This window comes from Molossus molossus, unplaced genomic scaffold, assembly GCF_014108415.1.
Source record: "Molossus molossus isolate mMolMol1 unplaced genomic scaffold, mMolMol1.p scaffold_m16_p_22, whole genome shotgun sequence".
Classification (NCBI taxonomy): domain Eukaryota; kingdom Metazoa; phylum Chordata; class Mammalia; order Chiroptera; family Molossidae; genus Molossus; species Molossus molossus.
The window spans coordinates 34691565-34707787 of record NW_023425358.1 but is presented as its reverse complement, the minus strand read 5'-3'; the positions used below and the strand labels follow the sequence as shown (position 1 = coordinate 34707787).

General features: G+C 48.3%; 1 protein-coding gene across 1 annotated transcript; it reads right to left on the bottom strand.

Moving 5' to 3' along the window:
* Nucleotides 1–347: 347 nt before the first annotated feature.
* PSMD9 (proteasome 26S subunit, non-ATPase 9) lies at nt 348–12316 on the bottom strand. The gene is made up of 6 exons (XM_036276348.1): nt 12092–12316; nt 7161–7263; nt 5695–5906; nt 3724–3825; nt 990–1078; nt 348–701 (listed from the first exon to the last, which is right to left on the bottom strand). Exons 1-6 carry the CDS (start codon nt 12227–12229, stop codon nt 674–676), a joined length of 672 nt encoding a protein of 223 aa, XP_036132241.1. The 5' UTR covers nt 12230–12316; the 3' UTR covers nt 348–673.
* Nucleotides 12317–16223: the final 3907 nt, after the last annotated feature.

Below are 16223 nucleotides of genomic sequence, written 5' to 3'. Positions count from 1 at the left end.
GCAGTCAAATTTGACTTTGGCACAATGTTCTCCCTACTTTCTTTCTTTTTTAAAATTGATTTGAGAATAAAATAAAATAAAATTGGTTTGAGAGAGAGGGAAGGGGGAGGGAGGGAGGAAGGGGAGGAGAGAGAGAGAGAACATCGTTCTGTTGTTATTCACGCATTCATCGGTTGACCGGGGACTAAACCCAAAACCCTGGCACATCAGGACAATGCTCCAACTAACTGAGCCACTGGCCAGACCCAACTTTCTATGAGGATGTTCTAACTGCCGTCTAAGCTTTGGTCTGAGAGGTTCATAAGAAATTCAGTTGGAGAAATAACATGGTCATATCAGTACTATAAAATTCTGTTTATTTTGGGAAAAAAAATTCCTAAAAGAATAAAGTCATGCCTGCACCTGTCAGAATAACTCCCACCCTCTTGTCCACAATCAGAGATTCCCATTTTGGGTCATGGCCTAATTGGCAGAGGATGCTAAGCACATATCAAGCTTTTAACAATGTCTTAATCCCAAGAGATTACACTTGGAGGCCACCATCTAGAAGTTCAGGCTTCCAGCCTCCTCCAGATCCTTAAACTTTAGGGAGAGAAGAGACGGGAGAAATCCCCACTAGACCCAAGTCCAGGGCAAAAGAAGATGCTTTCCTGTTACTGTTCCTCAGGGACAATCAACTTTGCAAAGGAATAATGTTGCAGCTGGAAGAAGAAAAGAAAAGAAACAGTGTAAGTTTGGGGGCTCCATTCAGGAAGCTCAGAAGGTGAGCCCTCCTGAGCTTTTCGTGGGCATTCTTTAGTTTTGTAAAGCAGATGCTCAGTTAATTAAAGAACCAGAGAGACCAGGGCTCCGTACTGCAGTCTCATTCCTGCCACAAGTCTTTCAGTTCTGTGGACCACCTGGGGATTGCCATCACCACCACCCAGCTTTGTGTCTAACAAGCATGCAACCGACACTGCTGTGCGAATGGACGGAAACAGACACTTTACCCCAGCAGTCCTTTTCCCGCCCAGCGTGTTGGGACCAGTCTAAGCTGGTGTTTCTGTCCTCTGCGGATCACTGTCACATTCAGGGGCTTCTGAAAGGAAAATAAGCTCATCTTATGTTCAAGCTCCTTAGCACTCAGAGAAATTCAGGCTAAAATCTGAGATACTGTTTTTCACCCATCAGATTGGTAAGGATGCTTATTTTAAGCATTAGCCTGCAGTTGGTGGGTGGGGGGAGTGGCCCTCAGGGCAGCCTCTGGGGCTGCAAATCCATACCATCCTCTTGCAGAAACAAGTCTCCACCCCACCAAAAATACAAGATGATATACGAACAAAGTATTCATCCCAGGGCTGTTTATAAATTCAAAAACTGAAAACACCCAAAATATCCCTTAGTAAGGTATTGTTCAAATATAATATAGTAGCCCTAGCTGGTTTGGCTCAGCAGTTAGAGCATTGGCCTGTGGACCTAAGGGTCTCAGGTTCAATTCCGGGTCAAGGGCATGTACCTGGGTTGTAGACTTGATCCCTGGGCCCAGTGGGGGTCATGCAGGAAGCAATCAATCAATGTGTCTCTCACATCTATCTTTCTCTTTTTCTCTCTCCCTCCCACTCTATCTAAAGAGCAATGGGAAAATATCCTCGAATGAGGATTAAATATATATATATAGTATAGTGAATGAGGTAGTTTTAGAATACATAACAAAACCCCACCAAGAAAGTATGAACCCATTTGAATAGATTTTCTAAAAGGACGTATGTGTTGCTTGGTGCATATGAGGTGGGGTTTTTTTTAACTTTTTTTTTTTTTGCATTTATTTTCAGAAAGAGTGGGAGGGACAGAGGAAGGAAGAGAGAGAAAGAAACATCCCTGCCCTGGCCGGTTTGGCTCAGCAGTTGGAGGGTCCGCCTGCGGTCCGGAGAGACCTGGGTTCGGTTCCCGCTAAGGGCATGTGCCTTGGTTGCAGTTTGTCCCAGGCCCTGGTTGGTCGTGCGGGTGGCGGCCACTCGATGTGTCCCTTTCGCGTCGATGTTTCCCTCTCTCTCTCTTCCTCTCTCTCCCTCCCACTCTGTCTGTGCAAAAAATGGAAAAATGTCCTCGGGTGAGAATAAAAAAAAAAAAAGAAACATCCATGTGAGAGAGACACATCGACTGGCTGCCACCCACACGACCCCAACAGGGGCCGGGGACAAAGTGCAACCGAGGTACATGCCCTTACGGGAACCAAACCCAGGACTCTCTGGTCCGCGGGCTGATGCTCTAACTGCTGGGCCAAACTGGCCAGGGCTTATCTTTATTGTTGAAAGTATTACAGATGTTCCCCCCATTGGCCCCCCTCCTTCCCGCTCCCGCCCCCTTCCTGCCTTCCCCACACTATTGTCTGTGTCCATTGGTTATGTGTAGAGGTGCATACAAAGTTTCCTGATATACCAGAAAACTGTTAACAGTGGTTACGTCCCAGAGAGAATGTTGTAAGAGAAGACGACATTTATTTTTATATCTTTCTATACCATTAATTTTTAAACCATGTATATTGTATTACTTTAATGAAAAAAAAAATAAAGTAGGTAACATACCCAAAAAATTACAAATTTCAAAGAAGATGCATCAAAAGTTACAACTTTTGCCTGGCCGGTGTGGCTCAGTGGTTGAGCATCAACCCATGCACCAAGAGGTCACCGGTTCGATTCCCGGTCAGAGCACATGCCCAGGTTGTGTGCTCAATCCCCAGTGGGGGGCATGTAGGAGGTGGCCAATCAATGTTCTCTCTCATCGATGTTTCTATCTATCTCTCCCTCTCCCTTCCTCTCTCTCTAAAAATCAATAAAAAGAAAAAAAAGAATCAGCCAAACTTTAAAGAAAAAAAGAAAAACAGAAAAAAAAAATACTCAACCTCACACATAATCAGGAAAATAAAATTAAAACAAGGTGCCATTTTGGTTAAATATTAGGAGATCAATAAGCAATGCAGAGGACTGTTGATGATAATGACACACCCAGAGTATAAATTAGTAAAACTCTTTCAAATTACCCATTAAAATGTTAAGTGTACGTACACTGAGAGCTGTAATTCTACTTTCTGGTATCTACTCTAAGAGCCCACATATGTGCACAGTCATGAGCAAGTACACAGCTATTCATCCTGGTATAAAACCGGAAATAACCAAATGTGCGGCGGGTGGACGCACGTGGTCCATTCACACGTGGGTCCTGTGCAGCCGTAGAAAAGAGCGAGGCCGGCTTCGGCTCCCGCTGGGGGCACGTACCTCGGTTGCAGTTTGTCCCCGGCCCTGGTTGGGTTGTGGGGTGGCAGCCACTCGATGTGTCCCTTTCACGTCGATGTTTCTCTCTCTCTCTCCCTTCCTCTCTCTCCCTCTCGCTCTATCTGAATAAAAAAATGGAAAAATGTCCTCAGGTGAGGATAAAAATAAATAAAATATCTTCTTAAAAATAAAAAAGGATGAAAACGGACAGGAAGTCGGAGAGGGGTATTTTAGACCGAGGCCTCACGGGGAAGGTGTCACGTGTACGAGGTGAGGGCAGTGAGGAGTGAGATGAGACAGAGGGACTGAGGGGGGAAAAACAGCACAGGCAGAGGAACAGCACAGGCAGAGGCCCTGAGCAGGGACTACGCCTGAGTAACACACTTTGAAGGCATCAGTCAAGGCTCTGGCAGTGTTTCCTGGCCCCGGCAATTCTAGGCTTACTGACCAAATGCCCCAACTCCCAACTCACCCCCTCGCTGTGCTGCACCACGCTGCCAATGTTTTGCAGTGACTGGAAGTTTTGGGTGTTTACAGAGCCAAACTCCACAATCTCATCATCCACTTGCAGACCCTAAAGTAAGAAATAGCAACAGGCTAGAGGTTAAATGTGTTTCTGGTGTTCTTTACCCTACCATTCCCAATTTAACGTCAAGGTCAGGAGCTTGTTTTCTACAGGGGACAGTGGCAAGCTCAAAGCAGAGGTCAGGGATTTAGATACCTCGTGCAGAAGGTGGATAACTGGGCCACCTCCCCCGGGAGCTCCTTCTAGGGCAGACCTAGTAGAAGGTGGCCAGGTCTGCCCAGTGCCTGGGAAATGTTGGCAGCTGTGGAGGCCTTGAGATATGTGGGGAAAAGCCAAATGCTGCTCTCTGGGGTCCTGACCCAGGCCCAGGGCAAACAGACACAGGCCAGTCTGGGCCTATTCTGTTCAGGGGTCAGAATTAAGACAAGTTTGCCTTAGAAACCCTCAACTAGGCAGCCACAGGCATAAGGCTGACCCAGGACTAGTGTGACCCTTTCATTCTAAGAAAACAGATGGTGATCCATTCATCCCATCAACAAATATTTGCTGTGGGCCAACTAGAGCACTACGCTAGATGCTGTGGATATAGTGATGAGAAAAACAGCTTATGTGTAATTCCATCTTGTGATCATAAAGAGGACTGGTGGGACCCGGAGTCAGGACCCAGTGCCAGCTCTTAGCTATGTATCCTGGCACAAGTTAATTCAGGTCCTGGAGGCTTTTCCTCATGGCTGAAATGGGATCAAGATTATCACCTACAGCAGAAGGTGGCTGTGGATTAAATATTAAACACAGGTCCACATAAAAACTTGTAGGTGATGTTCATAGTAGCATCATTCATAATAGATTTAAAAAAAAACAAAAAAACTAAAAATGCCCATTAACTGATGATAAACAAAATGTGATCTATCCATACAATGGAATATTACTCAGCCATAAAAAAGGAAATAGTCCAACTGGTGTGGCTCAGTGGTTGAGCGTTGACCCATGAACCAAGAGGGTCGATTCCCAGTCAGGACATATGCCTAGGTTGTCAGCCCAATCCCCAGTGGGGGGCATGTAGGAGGCGGCCAACTAATGTTCTCTCTCATTGATGTTTCTATCTCTCTCTCCCTCTCATTTCCTCTCTCTCTAAAATCAATAAAGGGGAAAAAATTAAAAAAAAAAAAAAAAAGATGAAATAGAGATACATGCTCCAACATGGATGAGTCTTGAAAACATGATATAAGTAGAAGAAACCAGACATAAAGAACCACATATTGCATGATTCTGTTGTATGATATGTCCAGAATAGGCAAGTCCATAGAGACAGGAAGCAGACTGGCAGTTGCCAGGAGCTGGGGAAGATGGGGGTTGGGGGAATTGCCTCTTTTCTAGGGTGATGAAAATTCTCTAAGACAGATACATAGCTCTGTAAATACACTACAAGCCACAGAATTGTGTACTCTAAGCAGCTGAATTTTACGATATGTGAATTATATCTCCATAAAGCTGTTTAAAACATCTGAAAACACCGGGTAGGATGCAGCTCATCTGGCAGGACACGGTGACAAGCAAGGGCTGGGTAACGGCAGCTGTTGCTGTTCTGGTGTCTATTAGTGATTAGTGAGTGGCCAGCTAAATGAGCCCTAGGAAAATATCCTCTGTTCTTCTCTTGGGACATTGACCACCCCTACCTTGTGTCCCCAAGTCTCTCCCTGACCAGTTGAGCAGGCAGCAGGGGCTGAAACCCCGGTGCGGGCACAGGGCTGGGCCCCCAACAGTGTGTGCTGAATGAGTAAGTGAAGACAGGTGCAGCATGGAGAGAGCATGGGTCCATCTTCACACAGTCCTCCCCTGCCCACCCGACCCACACCCCAAGGCTACCTGACCGACAGCACCCCGTGTGCAGATGTGGGTGGCAGGGCGCTGGCTTACCGCGACACTGGCGGGGGAGCCAGGGCTGATGCTGTTCACTTTGGCAAAGGCCTGAGGGGGGCTGAGGCCCTCACTCTGGCCCAGGTTGCGGCTCATGGCCTCTTCCTGGGCCTCAGCCATGTCCCGGGCCTGCTTCTCCTTGTCCCGAGCGTGTAGCTGGTGCAGGGCCTCCTCCACCTGCTTCATCACCGCCTTGTGATCGTTCTGCAAGCCTGGGAGGAGAAAACCGTATCGGGACCCAGGACGACAGCCGAGGACACAAAACTCCCATGTTCACTCAGTGAATATCAAACACGTGCTTCCTACATGCTCAGCCTTTACCAAAACACGCTCAGATGGACTCATGCTTCAAACAGGTAAGAGAAGTCAGTAAGCGGAAACCGTGGACGTCAATTCCCTTCTCGTGTGACCTGGTGGTGGCCAGCTGGTTGCCCAGCTGCGGCAGTGTGAATCATGGTCCGCAGATGTTCGCGTCCTCATCCCCGGAACCTGTGACTGTGCTATTTTACGTGGCGAAAGGGACTTTGTAAGTGTGATGGAGTGTAGGACTCTGAGACGGAGAGCACCCGGGGTTACCCACTACAATCACTATTAGAGAAGGAGGGAGGCAGAGAGCGAGCTACAATGTTGGCTGTGAAGACGGAAGGAGCCACAAAGCAAGGAACGCGGGCGGCCTCTAGAAGCTGGAAAGACAAGCCAACGGGCTCTCCTTTGAGCCCCCAGAAGGACCACAGCCCTGCCTGACACCTTGACCTTAGTGCAGTGAGACTCATTTGGACGTCTCACCTCCAGAACTGTGAGATAACAAGTCTGTGGCGTTTTTTTGTTTGTCTTTTGTTTTTTTAATCCTTACCCGAGGACATTTTTGCATTTATCTTCAGACAGAGTGGGAGGGAGAGAGAGAAACATCAATGCGTCCCCCACATCGAGTGGTTGCCACCCACACGACCCCAACCAGGCCGGGGACAAACTGCAACTGAGGTACGTGCCCTTAGCAAGAACTGAACCCGGGACTCTCTGGTCTGTGGGCCAACGCTCTAACTGCTGAGCCACACTGGCCAGGGCAGTCTGTGATGTTTTAGGCAACTATGTTCGCGACGATTTGTTATATCAAAAACAGAAAACTAATACACTACCCCACCTCTATTCTCCCTCCATTCCAGGGTCATGACCTGTAGCAGCGAAACATAATTCCTAACACATAATTGATTTGATCAGGATCGTGAGCAATGTTTGACTTGGATTTCTATTGTTATTTCACTCAAGTTTCCACAATGAAGTAAAATTCATAAAAACAAAATGAAACTATAAACAAAATGAGTTTTAACCCATTCCGAGTTCTCATCCCCCCAGGAAATAATCCTGCCAAGGCAGAGAGAGGGAAGCAGATGACAGGAATACTGGCGATTTCATCTGCGTGCCTTTAACGTCCCCGTCGGCAAGGTGGGGTCCCGGGGGTCACTCACAGACGATGTTGTGCCTGGCGGTTCGAACTTGGTACAGGTCCACGTCTGACCGGGGGTAGCCCTCACAGTCCACCAGGGGCTCATTCATCCCAACACCTTTTAGCTGGAGAGAAGACACGTGGATGGAAAAAAATCGCACCGGTACGAAGTCCTCCAGGCCCCTTTCCCCAGGCCCTTTTCCTTTGCCGTCATAACAAAGGCGACAGTAACAAAAGCTCCATCTGTTGACCACTTGGCACAGACCAGCTTTGTTACCCACGTCCTCTCACAAGTGCCCTCTGAGGTGGGCACTATTTTTTAAATGAATTTTTGATAACACGAGTCTCGCACAAATCGTTCTCCCTTTTTTGAAGTTGGAATTGTGCAGATAAAACGAGCGGCTCCTTTGAGGACGAATCCCCGGGCCAGCCTCCTCTGCCTCCTCCAAACCCTCCTTCCTACGGGCAGCTGACACCTGGCTAACAGCCTTGGAAGCTGGAGGGGAGTGGAAAACCCCCGAAAGCACCCAGCTGTGGCAGAACTTTGATTCTGCTGAATGTAAAAAAAGATCTAAAAGGGCTTTCAAAGTGGCTTTCACTCCTGGAAGGATACACTGATACCACCACTTAATTGCCCACGAGGGAGAGGAAGTGGCTGGCTGGGGGACAGGCGAGGGAGAGAGTTTTATTTTACATCCTTTGATCTGGACCATGGGACTGTATTCTCTATTTGAATCAATACATTTGTTTTAACATTCTGAAGCCTTTCCCTACCTAAGTTAGAGCATGGTGTGCAAGAGCAACGGAACGGAACGTGTTGTACACTGATGATGTAGGGCAGGGAGTCTGCAGCCAGACAGCCTCTGATGGGGTCTCAGTCCTGTCGCGTACAATCTGGGTTAAGACCTTCTTCTTTCAGTCTCAGCTCCCTCAGTTACAAAATGGGAATGATGCTACTCCCTCCCTTCCCACCTACCGTGAGAATCAATGAACTGATCCATATAGAGTGCTCAGCGCAGTGTCAGGAACATGCAAAGTGGGGTGAACAGCAGCCCCCAAAAGGTATGTCCAAATCCTAACCCAGAACCTATGAATGTGACCTTATTTGAAAAAAGGATCTTTGGCCCAGCTGGTTTGGCTCAGTGGGTTGAGCGTCGTCCCATGGACTGAGAGGTCCCAGTTTGATTCCAGGTCAGGGCACATGCCTGGGTTGCGGGATCGATCCCCAGTGGGGGACGTGCAGGAGGCAGCCGACCGATGTATCTCCCTCACAGATGTTTCTACCTCTCTCTCTAAAAAAAATCAATAAAAAATATTTTGAAAGAAAAAGGATGTTTGCAGATGTAATTAAGGATCTCTGAGATCATCCTAGATTTAGGGTGGGCCCTACATCCAATGACGGGTATCCTTATCAGAGAAAGGAGAAAGATGTTTGGGACAGGGAGAGAAGGCCATGTGAAGACAGAGGGCAGGGACTGGAGTGATACAGCTACAATCCAAGGATGGCCAGCAGCCAACAGCAACTAGGAGAGACATGGAAGGGATTCTCCTTCAAGGCCTCCAGAAGGACCCAACCCTGCCTTCACCTCGATTTTAGACTTAATGAACTTCTGACCTCCACAACTGAGAGAGAATAAATTTGTTGTTTTGAGCCACCCAGTTCGTGGTCATTTGTTATGGCGGCTCTAGGAAATTAATGATAGTAATAAATGAAGGCATGATGCTCTAATTACTAGTCAGCACAGACACAGGGCCCCGTGTACACAGGTACTGGGTGGAGGGATTCCATTCTCTTCCCTCTCTTTCTCTCTGGAAGCTTCTGGGTTATACAGACTGTTTCCTCTCAAGTTTGTTTTTAACAGCTTTATTTAGATATAACTCACAGCCCTGGCCGGTTTGGCTCAGCGGTTAGAGCGTCTGCCTGCGGTCCGGAGAGACCCGGGTTCGGTTCCCGCTAAGGGCATGTACCTCGGTTGCAGTTTGTCCCCGGCCCTGGTTGGTCGTGCGGGTGGCAGCCACTCGATGTGTCCCTTTCACATCGATGTTTCCCTCTCTGTCTCTTCCTCTCTCTCCCTCCCACTCTGTCTGTACAAAAAATGGAAAAATGTCCTCGGATGAGGATTAAAAAAAATAATAAAATAGATATAACTCATATACCATACAATCCATCCATTTAAAGTATATAATTCGCTCTGGCCAGTTTTGCTCAGCGGTTAGAGCATCGGCCTGAGGCCCAGAGAGACCCGGGTTCGGTTCCCGCTAAGGGCATGTACCTCGGTTGCAGTTTGTCCCTGGCCCTGGTTAGTCGTGCGGGTGGCAGCCACTCGATGTGTCCCTTTCACGTCGATGTTCCCCTCCCCCTCCCTCCCACTCTATCTGAACAAAAAAATGGAAAAATGTCCTCGGGTGAGGATTGAAAAAAAAAAGTGTGTAATTCAATGGTTTTTTAGCATACTCCTAGTGTGCAACCATCACCACAATCAATGTTATGTATTTTTTATTATGTTTCTTTTTTTTTTATTCCTCACCTGAGGATATTTTTCTATTTATCATCAGATAGAGTAGGAGGGAGGGAAAGACAGACAGAGAGAAACATCGATGTGATAGAGCCACATCAACTGGTTGCCTCCTGCACGACCCCGACCAGAGTGAGGATCAAACGTGTAACCCAGGTACATGCCCTTGACTGGGAATTGAACTCGCAACCCTTGGGTCAGCAGGCCAATGCTCTAACCGCTGAGCCAAACCAGCTAGGGCACCACAATCGATTTTAGAACATTTTCTTCATCCTCCAAAAAGAAACCCTGGACCTGTTAGCATCCATTCCCACTCTCCCCTTCCCACAACCCCTAGCGACCACAAAGCTACTTCCTGTCTCTATGGATTTACCTATTCTAGACATTTCATATAAATGGAATCATAAGACATGTGGTCTTTTGTGATGAACTTCTCTCACTCAGCATCATGTTTTCAAGATTCATGTACATTGTAGCAGGTGCCAGTGCTTCGCTCCTTTTTATTGAATAACATCCACTGTGTGGATAGATCACATTTTATTATCTATTCATCATTTGTATGGATCATCATGGTGTACATTTTTTACCTTATATTTAAGGGAAGTAATTCTCATTTTTTTCACATGGTGTAGAACTATAAAATTTTCTTTAAAAATAAATGTATTTAAGCCCTGGCCAGTTTGGCTCAGTGGTTAGAGTGTCAGCCTGCGGTCCAGAGAGACCCGGGTTCGGTTCCTGCTAGGGGCGCGTACCTCGGTTGCAGTTTGTCTCCGACCCTGGCTGGTCGTGCGGGTGGCAGCCACTTGATGTGTCCCTTTCACGTCAATGTTTCTCTCTCTCTCTCTCTTCCTCTCTCTCCCTCCCACTCTATCTGAACAAAAAATGGAAAAATAAAAATAAAAAGGTGAGCCCTGACCGGTTTGGCTCAGCGGTTAGAGCGTCGGCCTGCAGTACAGAGAGACCTGGGTTCGGTTCCCGCTAAGGGCACGTACCTCAGTTGCAGTTTGTCCCCGGCCCTGGTTGGTTGTGCGGGTGGCAACCACTCGATGTGTCCCTTCACATCGATGTTTCTCTCTCTCTCTCTTCTTCTCTCTCCCTCCCGCTCTGTCTGAACAAAAAATGCAAAAATGTCCTCGGGTGAGGATTAAAAAAAATAATAATAATAAAAAAATAAATAAATAAAATAAAAAGGTGAGGATAAAATGAAAAACAAAAAAAAATAAATGTATTTAAGTAAAAAAGTAGGTCAACTTAAAGAAAAACATAATGGGAGCCCTGACTGGGAGGCTCAGTTGGTTGGAGCATCATCCCATACACCAAAAGGTTGTGGATTCAATTCCCATTCAGGGCACATGCCTATGTTGTGCGTTCCAACCCCTGTCTGGGCGTGTATGGGAGGCAGCCAATGGATGTTTCTCTCTCATGTCAATGTTTCGCTCTCTCTCCTTTCCACTCTCTCTAAAAATCAATGGAAAAAATTTGTTTTAAATATCCTCGGGTGAGGATTAACAAGAAATTGCTGGCATAACACTTGAAAGCATAGGTTCTGGATTCATAGAGGAGCACCCTGCAGGCATATACAGTTCCCACCCAGTAAAATGCTACTCTGGCCTCCATCTGCTACTTCATCTTACTCCCATTATAAAATACATTCACTCCATCCGCCCTATGTAGGATGTAATTAACTTACTTTCTCTGCAAACTGACGTGTGGTTTTACACTAGGTGGCTCATGAAAAACTATCCGTTTTGGAGCCAGACAGAAAACTAGCCCCACCACTTCTTAGCTACATGACCCTTGGCCAGGGTGTGCACCACTCTGGGCCTCAGTGTCCCCTTTATACAATAAGGATAATGAGCCTTCACTGTCACTCACAGCCCGGTCTTTTGACCAGTAGCATCAGCATCGCTAATAACTTGCCAGAAACGCAGCATCTGCTCGGGGTGCCCCCCCCCCCCCCATCAGAATGGTTAGCAAAACACAGAACACCTGGTCAACGTCCAACAAGACCGACGAGCGTGGTGATTAGCAACCACCCGGCCCCTGCAGACTTCTTAGCTGTGACCAGAGGCGGGTCTCCGTTAAGTGGTGCCTCAGTTTCCTCCTCCCTAAAGTGGGGGGAATAACAGAGCTCAGCCGCCAAGGGCTGCTGCGAGGATAAGATGAGCTCACGGTGCAATGAAAGCCGGTGAAACCGCCCGGCAGGCAGCCGGGGCTCCGCGGGGAAGACGGCCATCCTGTCCCCGGGTCTCGGCGGAGCTCGCCTCTCTGCTGCCGGCAGAGGCCGCCGTTGCGGCGCCTTGGCTGCCCAGGGCGCCGAGGTCCACGGCTGAGCGCCGCCGCGGCGGCCGCCCGGGCCCCCGGTGCTCCGGGCCGGGGGCGAGGCCGAGGCCTGGGGGCGGCCCCACGCCGCCCGCGAGCCCCGAGCCCCACTCACGCTGTCCAGCAAGCTATAGTTGGCCTGGATCTGCGCTTCGATCTCCTCCTTGCGTCGTACCAGCTCCTGGACATCGCTGACAGTCACCGCGCTGGCCTGCGGGGAGCCCCCGCTCGCCCCACTTTCCTTCTCCGACATCTTGGACCGCGGCCCGGGATTTCCGACACTCGGCTTCCGGGTTGCGGACCCCCGAGGGGACTACGGCTACGGCTCCGCCCGCGGGCCAAAACACCGCGGCCGGCGGCGGCGAGCGCGAGGGGCGTGGCTTCGCCGGTGGGCGGGGCCGGCGGACGCCACACCCCGCTGGAACACGTGGGCTCGTGGTGCCTCCACTTCCGGCAGTAGCGCAAGGACGGTTCCCTGTACCCCGCAGCGCTGGCCCGGACGAGGGCAAGTTGATCTGTCCCCAGTTGACTCCTTTTCCGTTCTCATTCATTCAACTAACATTTACTGTGTGTGCGAGAGCCCCCCAACCCGCTGGAGGGTTTGCAAAACACATTCATATTCCTGGAATCCCTCGTTTCTTACAAACGACAAGCCTGGGTTCAAATCCAAAGCTCTTGCCGCTCGCTGCAATGTCGTGGCCTTGGGCAAATTACTTCACTTCTCTGAGCCTCAGTGTTCTCACCTGTATACTGGGTCCATATCAGTAGAAATCTGTCTCATAGAGCTGATGTTTTGCCAACACATATTGATTGAATGTCTCTTTTGTGCGAAACACTGTCCTGGGTGCTGGAGGGGTAAAGAATTGAGTGCTGGGCTCTGCCTGTCACATATTAAGGTCTCTATAAATTTTGGTAAAAATAGTATTGGTGAGCCTGGCCAGTGTGGCTTAGTGGTTGGTGTACTCCCTAATAGTTTGCACTGAAAAGGACACACCATCACTTATGTAGGATTCAAACATGTTTACCCTGAATTCAATCATGGAAAACAAACACGTAAAACTGAGGAACATTCTTCAAAACAACCGGCCTGAACTCTTCAAAAAGGTCAGCGTTGCGAAATAGGCCAAGAGATGCAACAATGAAATGCAACATGTGCTCCTTGATTGGATCCTGGTTCCCCTCAAAATATAAAATAAATAAAAGCTGTAAAGGACGTTCTTGGGACAACTGGGGAAATTAGAATATGGACTTTATTTCAGATTATAGTGTATTGATGTTAATTCCCTCAGTAAGACAACAGCGTTATGATTATATAGAGAATCTCCTTATTCAAAGGAGATGACTGCTGAAGTATTTAGAGGTACAGTGTCATGATTTCTGCAACAAATACATAAGTGGTTCAGGAAAAGCAGCAATACACACACACACACACATATAAAGAGAGATAGAGAGGGGTGACGATAGAGGTAACATATAACAATAGGTAAATCTAGGTGAAAGGTATATGAATGTTCATGGAAACTATCTTGCAACTCTTCTGAGGTTTGGAATTTTTCCAGATAAAAAGGGTGGGGAGAAGAGTCTCACCTATGCAGTCTGAAACCAGAGCAATTGTTTAAGTCATGATATTATGTTGTTATTGTCAATGTTGTTGTTATTATGATAACCCTAGATCCTGTTCCTTCTCCTGCCTTTATAGCTTTCAAAGCCATCCATCGCCCCCAGCTCTCCTCTCATCCCACCACCCCCGTCCTTTCTCAGATTGCAGTGACCTCAGCTTCTGGGATGCCCTCTTTATCTGTTCACACAGCAGCCAGCAGCACCTACTCACGGAGCAACACTGTCACTCTGCTATTGAAAAGCTTTCGATGCCTAGCACCCTTCTTTTGTCTTTCAAGGCCCTTCTGATGCCTGCTTGCCTTTCACACCCACCCACACACAACCCTCAACACACACAACTTAGGTTCCAGCCACACTGAGCTCCTAGGAGCTTCTGGCACATTCATTGCTTGTCTTATCCCTTCTCTAGGACATCATCTCAGGCCAGGCTGATTTCAGCTCCTCCTTCAATAAACTCAAACATTACCTCCCCTGAGAATCATCTCCAACCCGCCCCAACGCTGGGTTATTTACTGCACTTTTCACCTGGTATTGTAAGTGCATGTGTATCTGTGCGTCTCCCACTGAGGACTCAAAGCACTCTGCCTGAGGCTTATCTTCCAATGTTCGAGGGAGTCCGTGTTCAACGGGATTCTAAGCGAACCGGCTAAGAGAACAATCATTGCTCTTTCCTCATTCCAGCTCATCTTACCTGCAGGGACCACCGGACTACCCACAAAGCCTTTGTTTTACAAAGATGCCAAGATCGCAAAGAACTTAAACTGTTTGCCTCTTCCCAAACACCCATATCGTGCTCATTTCTATTTCAGAAGGAGAGGGAGGCCAAGAGACCTGGAATTGGGAAAGAGAGCCAGGAGGCTACAGCTCCCCCAGGAAGACCTGGTATGTGATCATTAATACTGCCTGCCCTCAGGACTCAGCAAACTTTCCATATTTCCCCTCCACCCTGGCCTAGGAGCAGGCAGACTGGCAAGTCAGTTACCTCTGCTCCTGCATCTACATACCAAGGGGCTGGACTTCAAAGTCCAAATTGGTGGCAAGCTTGTGGCAGCTGGCTCACAAGAATTTTTTGGAATTTTAAATTAGTTACTGAATCAGTTCAAGGTCCTATCACGAAAGAGCTGGTACACTCAGAAGGATATTTAAAGAGTATTTACTGAAAGGGCTATTTATGTTATTTTTTATCCTCACCCGAGGACATTTTACCCCCCCCTTTTTTTTGTTCAGACAGAGTGGGAGGGGAGAGAGGAAGAGAGAGAGAGAGAAACGTCGACATGAAAGATACACATCAAGTGGCTGCCACCCGTACAACCCAACCAGGGCCGGGGACAAACTGCAACCGAGGTACATGCCCTTAGCGGGAACCAAACCCAGGTCTCTCTGGACCGCTGGCCGACGCTCTAACCTCTGAACCAAACAGGCCAGGGCACTGAAAGGGCTATTTAAAAAAAAATTTAATTGATTTTTCCTTTTTTTTTTAGAGAGAGAGAGAAGAAGGGAGAGGAGGAAAGAGAGAAAAACATTAATGGGAGAGGGAAACATTGATTGGTTGCCTCCTGCATGCCCCCTACCAGGGATGGAGCCCAAAACCCCAGCATGTGCCCTGACCAGGAATCGAATCAGTAACCTCATGAAAGGGGTATTTACAGTCACAGGCAAGCTTAAGGGAGCAAATAAGTAATAATAAAACCGCCTGGGACCCACAACCTGAGTAGTCAGACCCCACCCCCAGGAGCTGGGGTAGTTTCAGAACCCAGGGAGGGTGTAGCCACCCAACAAGAGTGGGGCCTTCGGTAGAGGAGCTCAGCACTATAGTCCGAACACCTGGCAGAGAGGGAGCTGGGCAGGGCGCAGCCTCTTCTCCACCTCTCACCTTCGGCCTGAGAGGAAACATCAACTGGTTGTCCTATATCTGCCCCCACCAGGAATCCAACCCACAACCTAGGTGTGTGCCCTGACTGGGAATAGAACCTGCGACCTTTTGGTTTCCATGAGGGTGCGCCAACTGACTGAGCCACAAAAGCCAGGGAAAGATTTTTTTTTTATCCTCACCCAAGGACATTCTTGCATTTATCCTCAGATAGAGCGGGCGAGAGAGAGGGAGGAAGAGAGAGAGAGAAACATCAATGTGAGAGAGACATGTGTGGTTGCCACCCACACAACCCCAACCGGGGCTGGGGAAAAACTGCAACCTAGGTACGTGCCCTTAGCAGGAACCGAACCTGGGTCTCTCTGGTCCGTGGACCGATGCTCTAACCACTTAGCAAACCAGCCAGGGCAAGATTTTTTTTTTTTTTTATCCTCACCCGAGGACATTTTTCCATTTTTTGTTCAGGTAGAGTGGGAGGGAGAGAGAGGAACAGAGAGAGAGAGAAACATCGATGCGAAAGGGACACATCAAGTGGCTGCCACCCACACAACCGACCAGGGCTGGGGACAAACTGCAACCGAGGTACGCACCCCTAGCGGGAACCGAACCCGGATCTCTCAGGACCGCAGGCCGACGCTCCAACCGCTGAACCAAACCGGCCAGGGCAAGATTTTTTTTTTTTTTAGAGAGAGAGAAAGGAAGAGGGAAAGAGAGATAGAAACATCGATGAGAGAGAACATCGATTGGCCGCCCCCTG

Excerpts from the sequence above, each read along its gene's own strand:
- PSMD9 (XM_036276348.1), bottom strand. The coding sequence starts at position 12,229 with ATGTCGGAGAAGGAAAGTGGGGCGAGCGGGGGCTCCCCGCAGGCCAGC. Across the intron at positions 7,264-12,091 it reads ACTATAGCTTGCTGGACAGC|CTAAAAGGTGTTGGGATGAA; the intron begins GTGAGTGGGGCT and ends TCTTCTCTCCAG. Across the intron at positions 3,826-5,694 it reads GCTCCCCCGCCAGTGTCGCG|GGTCTGCAAGTGGATGATGA; the intron begins GTAAGCCAGCGC and ends TTCTTACTTTAG.